Source organism: Mobula hypostoma, chromosome 15 (assembly GCF_963921235.1).
Source record: "Mobula hypostoma chromosome 15, sMobHyp1.1, whole genome shotgun sequence".
Lineage (NCBI taxonomy): Eukaryota > Metazoa > Chordata > Chondrichthyes > Myliobatiformes > Myliobatidae > Mobula > Mobula hypostoma.
This window is the reverse complement of record NC_086111.1, coordinates 60209265-60221897: the sequence shown is the minus strand read 5'-3', so window position 1 is coordinate 60221897 and position 12633 is coordinate 60209265. Positions and strand designations below refer to the sequence as shown.

General features: G+C 39.2%; 2 protein-coding genes across 6 annotated transcripts in view; one reads left to right on the top strand and one right to left on the bottom strand.

Annotated features, from left to right (window-relative positions):
• The window catches only part of LOC134356916 (metalloproteinase inhibitor 3-like), a 154516-nt gene that overhangs the window by 7932 nt on the left and 133951 nt on the right, over window positions 1–12633 (bottom strand). For all 5 annotated transcript variants that reach the window (XM_063068165.1, XM_063068164.1, XM_063068166.1 and 2 more), the window contains 2 exons: window positions 5127–5209; window positions 990–1098 (listed from right to left, as the gene is read on the bottom strand). In XM_063068165.1, the coding sequence (XP_062924235.1) occupies window positions 990–1098; window positions 5127–5209 (192 nt within the window). The remainder of the gene's footprint in view (window positions 1–989; window positions 1099–5126; window positions 5210–12633) is intronic.
• The window catches only part of syn2b (synapsin IIb), a 405945-nt gene that overhangs the window by 297235 nt on the left and 96077 nt on the right, over window positions 1–12633 (top strand). The window lies entirely within an intron of this gene.

Sequence of the window (12633 nt, the reverse complement as noted above, 5' to 3'; positions counted from 1 at the left end):
CTTCAGGACTGGAAAGGAAGGGGAAAGACACCAGAATAAAAGGGTGTGGAGAGGGGAAGGAGGATAGTTAGAATGTTTTTTTTTAATATACAGAGAGTGATGGATGTCTGGAATATGCTGGCATGATTGGTGGTGATAGGAACGTGGATATAAAAAGGATGGAGAGCGCTGGCTGAAGGGATTAGGTAGCATTAGCATAACAGCATGCACGGAAGGTCGTGTTCCTGCATTATGTTGTTCTAGGTTCCATGTGTATAGTGAAGAAATAATGGAGAATGAATCAGGATTTGGATGAAACTAGTGAGGTATTCTGGTGTAGGGTTATCACAGACATGATAGATTGAATGCTGTTCTTCTGTGCAACAACTATTCTCTGATTTATATGAATACAATGTTCCTTGGCATAAAGACAATTATTTGCCTACTTGCAATCTTCATGCAAGCAAGCACGCATTTGTCTGTGCAAAATACCATCTCCAAGACAGATCAAAGTGTTACAGTTGATTTGCCAAGCTTCTTTTCTTTTTCATCTGTGGAGATATAATTATTTCCCAGATGACCAGTTCCTTCTCTCCCCTTCTAACACCGACCTCTCCCCTTCTATCACTAACCTTCCCCAATCCCTTCCTATATACACTCTTCTCCTCTTATAACTCTGTTTCTTCCATTCTATCCCTCTCTCAGATCTTTCCATATTTCCTCTTTCAGTCTTCTCCTCTCCATCATCTGCCTCCTCCCTATTTCCTCAGCTATCCTTATCCATTTGCCTCCCATCCCTTGCCTCAGCTTTCTGCCTTCCTTCCATTTGCATGTCCCCATTTTTACCTTCATTTACTACTCTCTTTTGCCTCATTCTCTCCTCTCTTCCCCCTCTTCCCTCATTCCCTCCCCACCTAAAAATGAACCAATAACTTGTGTAGCCCCTAAGAGATTAGCAAGACTTTTGATGAATAAAAAGTGAACCATCCAAATAATGAAACAGTTCTCACCTGTTATGAGGTACTGGATATTGGTTTCCAGCTCAATACCACATAGAGAAGAGCTGGAAGATGTGTAAATATAGTCCACCATTTTCTTCATTTCAAATCCTTTGTACATCTGTTAATGTTTGGAGCACAGCATCATGATTAAAATCTTCACTTGAACATTTTAAAGTTCATTTGATTATCAAAACTACACTAACCCAAACAATAAATCTAACTTGTCTCATAGAATGACTGTAAGTAGTGTTTACAGGTTATGCATTTTTAACTTGGAATGACCTTTGGAGTAAGTTATCCAAATATATTAATAATCTTTAAAATTATTTCATGCCAGTGATTTCTTCATTAGGCTTAGTTGACTAGTTTAAAATGTCATTATAATTTTTAATAGCACATATCTTCAAAAAAAGTAAGACATGAGTAAACCATTCTACATAACATAAAAGTAAAAACTTACTCTGAAATCATCCTAAAGGTTTGCATATGCTTTGAAAAAACCAGTGGCATTTTTGGTAAATTATTTATTTTCATGCAGTAGAGCTAGGTCATTATAACAATCTTTAATTATTTGAATTTATATTTAAAATGAGCATACATTAACCAATCAAAAAGCATACAATGGAAATAAAGTGTATAATTCCTGGAATTAAGTAGTAAAGTGCTTATTTCTGTACTCTATGATTTGAAATGTATTTCTGGAAGAGCGAAATGTGATTATAGCTACTTTTGGGTCATTTGGCCTTCAGGAGTTTGGATGAGTGCTTCTAATCTGACACATTTTCAGGAACAGAGTCAATCAAGTGACACCATTTCCAGTGAAACACTCTATAAAGAGCACTGCAGCAGGAAATTAGTGCACATTGACCCAGAAGCAAGCACTGATGATCTCTCTTTCTCTGAAGACAAACTACTTCTACCGTGGTGTGCTAAACTGGGGCACTACTAAAGGAAACCAGCTAATCCAGAACAAGTGGCTCTGACCCCAACTCCAAAGAATCCCCATAGCTCCAATGTTGCCAACTCTCTCATCCCTCAAGAATGGCTAAACATTATGATCTTCAGTCTAATGTAGGCTCTAATTCCAGTGTTTAAAACTACTACTACCTAGAGACCCCGCCCCCCCCCCCCCCCACTCCTGGCTATGATCCTCTAGTCATTCATTCTTCCTCCCAACCCTCAGTTCATTGATGGCTGTACATCCCTATTCCCGAGTTCAGCTATCTAATGACTGCCCCACTCACTCACCCCAAGGCTCTCCTCTGATAAATCAAATCCTTCACCAGGCCTGATGGAAACAACACACACAAAATGCTGGAGGAACTCAGTAGGCCACGCAGCATCTATGGAAAAGAAGAAACTGGTCCTCTGAATCCTAACCTACACAAATCTACCACCCAAGCCCCAATTACTCATCTAACAGCTGTCCCTCTCCTGACCTCCTGGACACAGCCTTGGTTCTGAGTAGTGCATTTTCCCACACTTGCAGCACAGGAAGATACATAACTATGAATCAGAGGCACTTAAAACAGTACGCTATACAATTTCTAGACAATTGAAGCCCATAAGACTAAAGGAGTCAACATCTAAATGATAAAGACAACATCAACACTAAGCTGCATTCAGATAGCACCTTTAATGCAAAAAAAAACCTTAAGGTGTATGCATAAACATGAGAAAGTCTGCAGATGCTGGAAATCCAAAACAACACACACAAAATGCTGGAGGAACTCAGCAGGTCAGGCAGCAACTGTGGAAATGATTGAACAGTTCTGAAGAAGGGTCTTGGCCAGAAACACTGACTGTTGATTCATTTCCATGGATAGCGCCATTTTCTCTGGAGTGTGGGATCATTTGTGGAGTTTATAAAATAATGAGGCACATAAATAAGGTGAATTAGCCATAGGCTTTTCCCCAGGGTAGGTGTATCCAAAGTAGGTTTTAAATGAGAGGGGAAAGATTTAAAAGGGACCTGAGGGGCAACTATTTCCACAGAGAAGGTATTGTGTGTGTGGAATGACCTACCAGCACAAGTGGTAAACTTGGATAAAACATTTAAAAGGCATTTGAATAGCGACATGGATTAGAAAGGTTTAGAAGAATATAGGCCAAACATAGATAAATGGGCTAGCTCAGTCAGGCATTGGTTAGAGTCATACAGTCATAGAAAAGTACAGCACAGAATCAGACCCTTTGACCTATCTAGTCCATGCCAAACCATTTAACCCACCTACACCCACTGACCTGTACTGGGACCGCAGCCCTCCATAGCCCTACTATCCATGTACCTATCCAAGTTTCTCTTAAACATTGAAATCGAGCTCGCAGGCACCATTTGTGCTGGCGGCTCATTCCACACTCACACAGTCCTCTGAGTGAAATCATTTCCCCTCATGTTCCCCTTAAACTTTTCACCTTTCAACCTTGGCCCATGACCTCTAGTTGTAGTCTCACCCAACCTCAGTGGAAAATGGCTGTTTGCACTTACCCTCTCTATCCCTTCATAATTTTGTATACCTCTATCAAATCTCCTCTCAGCCTTCTACATTCCAAGGAATAAAGTCCTAACCTATTCAATCTTTCCTTGTAACTCAGGCACTCCAGTCCTGGAAACATCCTTGTAAATTTTCTCTGTTATCTATCACCCTACTTACATCTTACCTACAGGTAGGTGACTAAAACGACATTCAATACTCCAAAGTAGGCCTCACTAGCGCCTTATACAACTTCAACATAACATCTCATCTCCTATACTCAATACTTGGTCCAGGTCCTGCTGCAAGCTCTGATAGTCTTCTCCACTGTCCACTACACCTTCACGCTTGGTCTCATCTGCAAATCTGCTGATCCAGTTAACCACATTATCATCCAGATCATTGATATAGGTGACAAACTAAAATGGACCTGGCATTGATCCCTGCAGCACTCCACTAGTCACAGGCCTCCAGTCAGAGAGGCAACCATTGACTACCACTCTCAGGCTTCTCCCACAAAGCCAATTTACTACCTCATCTTGAATGCCAAGTGTCTGGACCTTCTTGACCAACCTTATCATGTGGGACCCTGTTAAATGGCTTGCTAAAGTCCATGTTGACAATAGCACAGATAGGTTGGGCTGAAAGGCCTGTTTTCTGTGCTGTACAGCTCTCTGTCTCTCAGAACAAGAACTCTGAAATTAAGGCTTTGCGTAATTGATAGACTCTGTAGGCCAGTAAGCACAGACAAAGGGTGAACGAGATCTAGTACAAATTATGACACGGGCAGCAAAGGTTTGAGTTGCCTTGAGTTTGTCAAAGCAAGAGAGGTTGGCCAGACATCACTGGAGTATGAAGGCCAGCAGAAATAAAATCATGGATGGAGTTCAGAGACAGGTGATGTGAGGGAGTGATGGATGCTCTGACATTTATCTGGGTTCAAATATGAACTTAATACTGTAATGTAAGAATCTAGTTTAACCTCAGTTGCCAAATAAAATAAACCCACTCTTAACAGTTCATCAACAATTGGTCATGGCTGTGGACTTCCAATGCTTAACTGGAGAACTGTTCTGTGCGCCAGGCAGGCAGACAAATAATTTGGAGGCAGTGGATTTGTCAAATAAGGCAGTGATGAGATAGAACAGAGTTTTGTCAGTGGCTATGTGTAAGTTGATGCTGTGTTATCAAACTGCAAGAGGCATTGCTGAAATATAAGACAGGTACAAGAATAGAAGCTTGCATGGTACAAGGCGAGGAAGAAAATCCATTGAAGGAGGGTGCGTAAGAACAGAAACAGGTGAGAGCTGTCCCACCAGTTGGATGACAGTAAGTTATGTAGCGAATGATGTGCTCAATTACCACCGAGTCTGTAACTGGTCAAAAAGGTAATTACTATCACTCAAGGCAAAGTTGTTAATGATTTTGTCAATAGTTGTTTTAGTGATGTGACAGGCTGGAAAGACAAATCAAGAGGTTTCAGAGAATTCCAAAATAAATTTTAGAAAAGCTAGTGTGCTGATTAAGGGTTTCAACGTAGAATTCTATGTTTTCAAACTATTGATTAGGAAGCAGTGTTTCCAATGTTTTCTGCTTTTATTTCATTGCAAACACTCCCAACCCTCCCCGCCCCCACCGCTTCCACTTGCTGACTTTTTCAAACTTTCTTTACCTTTTCTTGTTTTACTGTATACTGGATTACACTGGATTCGCTGGAAGAAGTCGGCCATTTACGAGTGACTAACGCTCGAATCACTATTAAAGACAAAATAGGATTGAGAATGGCATTGTAGTAAAGATATCTTAATACACAAGCTTGAAAGACAAATTATATAGTAATGTAGCAATAGTAAAGGATTCTGTGAAGTATTTGTTATTGATTCCATTCCTTTTAAAAAGCAATTCTTCTATAACTCAAACATATGACACAGATCAGACTGAAATTTATTCTTATGAGGATTAAGATGGTCACATTAATCATTCATACCAATATGCCCGGTGAAAAATAACTATATCTCACCAAGATAAACCACAATTAATTCCATGCCTAAATGTTAGTTAGTGATCCAAATTGAACAAAATTTAATAGTAACTCTGCAACTGACTGAACAAATTTTCACTGGATGAAGAAGTTAGCATAGGCATACAGGACAGAAATAGGCTTTTGGATACACCAATCCCATTTCAAGCCCCCACTTTTGCTGATATTTTATTCTATTGACTCTTACCAGATTCTACCATTCAGTCACATGAGGGACAATTTACAGTGGCATGTTAATCTACCAACCCGGATGTGGGAAGAAACTGGAGTACTTGAATGAAACCTACAGTCACAGGGAGAACATACGGCACATACACAGCACCAAGTTCAGGATTGAACTTGGATCACTGGAGCTGTGAGGCAATAGACTTTGTTTTTACTTTTGTCAGATTCCACAATTAATCAGTTTTAAACCACATAATAAATCAAAACAGAGTAGTTACGGTACTTCTGTTTTTTTTTAAATGACAACGCCAAGGAAATGAATTGTCCTTCCATTCCAGCTCTTCTGTATGTCTGACAAGTTAATACAAAGAGGATGTACATACATGCAGTTACACCCAACAACAAGCAGGAGCATAGATACCAATTGTATTAGTTTGGTCATTCACACAGTAAGGCTTCACACAGCCTGCAAGACTTACTTCATTGCTACTTAGATGAGTTCTGACTGAAGAGATCTGTTCAAATTTCTTTACTTATCCTGTGCTACAGCTCACATTCAGGTCCACTAAATAGCTCTATTCCTCTTAATTTTATCATTCACATACCTTGTCTTTCCAGTCAACTGTCTGGTACTCTCATGACACTCCTCCATGTCATCACCTGCGAATCCAACCAACTGATCTTTTACCTCAAAATGTCTCAGTGTCCCTCCAGATCCTCATCCATCAATCACCTTCCCAAGTATCAGTCCATTGCTCTCCAGTCTGTTCGCCCTTACTGATCACATGCCCAAATGTGCTCCACTCAACTTTCACCCACTCTTGCCTGATCCCATCCTTCTGGCCCACAGCCCATCTGCCACTGATATTCCACCATATTTTTTTCTCCCAATCTTCACCAGGCACCACCATCTAACTCTCCTCCTGCCCTCTACAGACAAACCACTAGTCCCCTTCAATGAACTCCCCCGTCCAACTTTTGTCCAACAAACCCCAGCGATCACTGACCTCCCAGCTGCTTTCTCACTGATCCCAGTTCTCGTTACCTGATTAAAATCCTCACTGAGGCCCTTGAAGATGGACTCCTTCACAAATGAAAATAGCTCTACAGCTCTTGGAGAAATTACTTTAGTCAGAGGGTGGTAAGTCTATGGAATTTGTTGCCACGAGCAGCTGTGGAGTCATTGGGTGTATTTAAGGCAGAGATAGATAGGTTTTTGATTAGCCAGGGCATCAAAGGGTATGGGGTGAAAGCAGGGGAGTGGGGATGACTGGATGAGGTGGGTCAGCCCATGACTGAATGGTGGAGCAGACTCGATGGGCCGAATGGCCTACTTCTGCTCCTAAATCTTCTGGTCTTATGGTCTTATGGATCTTCAAAGACACATCCAAGAGCCTTTTAACTGAGATGACATTTCCTAGGTCTATCACCCTTCAACCAGCGAGTTCAACATCTTTAGCATCCCCTGAATAAAAATTATTTTCTCTTCTGCCCTTTATTCTTTCCCTCAATCACTTTGCAGATTAAAAGAAGCATAAGTATTCCTCCTGGCCGTAGAAACAAAATCCAAAATTGTCAAAACATATCACTTTATTTGGGTAACACACATCAAAGTTGCTGGTGAACGCAGCGGGCCAGGCAGCATCTCTAGGAAGAGGTACAGTCGACGTTTCGGGCCGAGACCCTTCCATTGGGTATGTGGGTATTTTATTTGGGTATTCACTGTTTCCTTAAACTGTTTAATAACCGGCACCTATAAGGCTAAGAAGTATGGTACACAATCCTGTATTTGGAAGAAGTGGCTATGATAATAATAAGTGTTGTGATTATCATTTTCCAAAATCCTATAGATTCTGGAATGGTTCCTACAGATTGCAAGGTAGTAAATGTGATCCCATTCTTTAAAAAAGGGGGAGAAGAAACAGGAAATTACCTTATCAGTTGGAAAAGTAGTTGGAACTACATCAGAGAATGTGCTTTCAAGATACTAACTGAACAGAGATGCCATAGACTTATGAAAGGGAAGGCATCTTTAATAATTTGATTGGAGATGTATCAAGGATGTATCTACTGGAGTAGATTGGGGGAAACTGGAGAGGATAATGCATTTAGATAAGGTCTCACACAAGTTGATGAGTGCAGTTACAGAACATGAATTGGTGGGGGGGATGATATCGAAGCATAGTTTAAGAGTTGGTCAACAGATAGGAAACAAAGAGTAGGAATAAATGGGACTTAGTCTTTGGTACTCGTTGGTGGACAGGGATGGATGCTTAAGCCCCAATTATTCACAGTTCATATCCACTATGTAGCAGAGGAAACCAAATTTCAAAGTGTGCCAAAGACTTGAAAGTAATTCAGAATGTAAGTAATGATGAAGCTACAATGAGGCATCAGTGGGATACAGCTAGCTGAGAGAGTGGCAACAACATAGCAGGTGAAGTAAAATATGGAAGAAAATGGAGTTTATCCTCATTGGTCACAAAACACAGAAATACTCAGCACTTTTAAAGTAATTGAAGATGGGGAAACACTGATGGTCAAAAGATTATGGTTTCCTTTATCTATATTATATACAATGGATTCCAGTTAATTGGGACACATTGGGACCAGTACATTTTGGCCCAATTAAGCGGCTACCACAATTAGCCAAAATTTCATGGAGATAGTGAAAAAGGTATAAAAAGACAAACTACCATTTAACTAACAAATTATGTACCTAACTGAAATGCAGAACAAATTAAAACACTATCAGTGCTGCTACAGTACTATAAAACTGTTATTAGTTCCTGATAGTTATTGATGGAGGAATTAATCCAGAGTACACTGATTGACAGTAAATTAAAAAATTCAGTGCGTCACCTAATGTAGATATAGACTGCCTTTGAACAATGCTTTTGATGATTGCATCATCTGAATCTTCATTTTCATTGCAATATTCAAGATGATTGACAATACCTCCAAATTCTTTGTAGTTCCTAACTTGTTGAAGTAGTGAAATTGGTTCATTTTCACTCCCAGCCATGTCTGGCATTTTCATGCCTGAATGCTTGAAACCACAGGTGATCAAAATAGTTCTGAATTGTCTTTAACTGTCTTACTGCTTATTACATGCCAACTATCAGACAAAAGTCACTGCTTTTTGAACACAAACACACACAAGTGACACTACTTAAAAACTGTTCACTCTAAGCAGTGTAGTGTCTAATGGCCACAAAATGCACAAAGTGTACGTGACTAATGTTAGTTAAGATATGTTTGGCAATTAAGTGGCATAGAGTCACAAACAAATGCAGAGAATGCCAGCTATTTTCTAGATTTGTTTTTGTTCTTTAAGAGTTGCCCTAAATGAGCGCCTGCCCCAATTAACTGATGGTTTAATTAACCAGAATCCACAGTGTAATGTATATATGTATGTATTTATTTATTTATTTATGGTTAAAAATGTATAAAAAAGACAAAGTGCCATTTAAATGAGTAACAAGAGATGTATTTAAATGAAATACAGGACAAATTAGAACATTAACGATGCTGCTAGAGTACTATAAAACTATGTATTAGTTCCAAATAGTTATCCTGTCCCAATTAAGAGGTACAGTGTCCCAAATAAACAAAGGAAATCCCAGCTATTTTCTCAATTTGTTTTTGTACTTTAAGAGTTGTCCCAAATAGTGGAATTCTCAACCATGAAGGGCTGTGGAAGTTCAGTATTTGGTTGCATTTAATGCAGAAATTCATAGGTTTCTGGTAAATAAAGGAATCAAGAACTGTAGGTAATACAAGAAAACTACGTTAAGGTAGGAGATCAGCTAAGGTCCAAATGACCTAACCATGTTCCTCTTTCTTATATCAAAAGTAGCTTTTTTTTTTGCTTGTTGGTGCCAATTGGTGGGTGCCAATAGCAGCTGATACTCTAGGGATATTTAAAAGAGACTCTTAGGCACATGGATGAAAGAAAAGCAGAGGGTGATCAGGCTTTGTTGGAAGGAAGGGATTGAAGGAGTAGGTTTATATAAGTCTGCTCATCATTATTAGCTGAATGGCCCATATGGCAATGCATTGTTCTATGTTCTTATGGGCTTGTCTTAAAATTGCAATCATGAGCTGCATGCAACTTCATATATTTATTTAAAACCTTACACCTATTTGAACCTGCAGAATTTGACATCCTTTTGAATCCATAAAGTCAGCAAATTGATGAGCATAGACTTCATCCATTTTCACCCTGGGCATTGAAGAATTTGGACTCAGCAGATACATACACTGCATTTCAATGTTTAGAATAATCTATTCTCTGTTCTTCTCAAAGCAAGGTTAATTCAATATGTCTGATAATTGATTTTTTTCAGTAATCTGTTTTTACATTTACAATCGTTAATTCATGGTGCCAGATGATTAAAATGCACAGATTATATCTTAACCTATTGTTTCAGCGAGCTGAAAGTGATTGCTGCCTGCATTGAAAACATGCAGGATCCCTAGTGCCATTTCCACATGTGGTCCTCACTTCAGCTTAACCAGTAGGTAGACACTAGGCTCTTGATGCTGTTAACCAGGTTGGGAAGACCAAGATTTATTCTCAGTTGGTCCATGGAACATCCTGGAGAGTTCTAGTGGGGCTTAGTATTCAGTGGGAATTAGAATCAGAATCAGATTTAATATCACCAGCATAAGTCGTGAAATTTATTAACTTTACACCAGCAGTACAATGAAATACATGACAAATAAATAGAGAAAAAAACTGCTACATTAAGTATATATATGCCTATTAAATAGTTAAGTTAAAATAAGTAGTTCAAAAATGAGAAATAAAGAAGTAGTGAGGTAGTGTTCATGGGTTCAATGTCCATTTACAAATTGGATAGCAGAAGCCATTCCTCAATCACTGAGTGTGTGCCTTCAGGCTTCTGCATCCCCTTCCCGACAGTACCAGTGTAAAGAGGGCATGTCGTGGATGCTGGTGGTCCTTAATGATGGACGCTGCCTTCCTAAGGCACCACTCCTTGAAGATGTCCTGGATACTAGTATTGGTGAAAGTTTATTCCTGAGTATGGTCATAAGGTGGATGGTTATATCTCTTACCTTTGTGCTTTTTTTAAATATGTTGAACTCGTCCAACATTAGATGCTGCATCAACATTGTAACGAATGCAAGAATGAAATTTCCCAAAAACAGACACTTCATTAAGATGCTATGTGTTCCTGACAAGCATATCTTAGGTGTATTGAAAGTCCCAATGCATCTGGTGTATTGGACATTATGCCATAATTAGCATTCAGCTGCTGTTACTTTGTGGTTAACCCCTGGTCTCTCCTGTCAGTAGAATACCCTTGATGGTAATTAATGTATAATGGGATATAAATGGAAGCCAATTTTAGACCTGCATAATATCACCTTCTTAGTCAGTACAGCAAATAGATTTGAAAATGAGTTGACAAAACCAAAGGCACCTTATTCCAAATATTATACGGATTTCCTCCAGAGAGCAGGTAACTTATTTGCCTATTTTTGATACTTTTGTTTCAGGAATAAATATAAGTTGCCATCCCCGGCTTGGAAAATTTGTTCGGAATTTGTATTTTCTTCTCAGGTCAAGCATGTAACTTTCTAGGTGTCCTCTGTCTGCAGTTTTAGCTCATTATACAATTCAATTACATGGTGAATGCAATCAGTAACCTTAGTGGCAATACTATTCCACAGCTGCCAGTATATCAAGTTTTATTTCTCTACAGCATAGAAGATTGTAGGCTCATCAGTCTATACCAGATCTCCCAACAATCCCATCAATACCATTGTCCAAACCAACATTTCCCTGTAACCTATTCTTTGCCAATCATTTCCTCACCAACCTATACTAAGGGTACTTTACAGCAACCAGTTAACTTCACCACCTAAAAGAGCTTTGAGACGTGGGTGGAAACTGGGCTACCCGGTGGAAGCAAGCAAACTCCACACAAACTGCACTGAAGATTGGGATCGAACCCCGGAGATGAGAGGCAGAAGCACTACCAGATTCTCCATACAGCTGAATGTTGTCTTTTAATATCACAATGAATTCAGACACAGGGTTAAATTAAAAGAAATAAAATTCTATACCAAACTGCATGCACTTGTCACATTTGCCCACCTGTATTCTAATTCACCAATGCTTAAACTTTGAACTTTTACTTTACTTTAAATAACTTCGTGGAATTGCATTCATTCTCTCTCTCTCTCCCTCCCGTCTCAAACACACTTCCCTCATCCCAACTTCTTCCTTAACTGGTGGTAATTGTGTTTTCAGTTGGTCAAATCCCACTCTGAAATTCCATTAATAAGCCACTTTAAGAAATCTCTTTAAGAAAGATTAATTCTCTTTCTTCACTGTAGTGTTATTATAAGTCACCCTTTTTCATGATATCTAGTGTAAAGTTATACCATAGAGTATTTTTATAGCACCTCAGATGTCGATGAAACTGGTAACAAAACAAAGTTCTTTTCTCTTTCAAAGAAGTTGGACCTGTTAGGAGCAGAAATATTAAAAAAATACTGGAAATATTCTCTTTAGAGTAACAAGATCTCAGGGTTATGCCAGTCCTCGTAGCAGGACAGATTACAATATACAAGAGGACTTAATTGGCTTGTGCAGGTTGTAGAATAACTATAGGGTGGAAAAGAAATAAAAGCTATAAGTTTGTTCTGAAAGCAATCAATCTCTCCAGGAATGCAGGGAAAGCTGTTAGGTTTATGAGCACAAATGGTCAGCAGGAAATGTGGTTACTAATAGCAGGCCTGTTGAATACAAATGACTCTTGTAAGGATGTGACACTGTCTGATTGAATCAAATGAAATCTTTGTTAAGACTGGATGGCTACTGGCAGCAGGGATCCCAGTGTTGGTTTGGTCAAGTATTAATATCTAAATACTTGTACTTTAGTCAAGGAAATGCTCATTAATGCTGTGTGTTCTTCAAACTGAATGATACAGGTCAGAT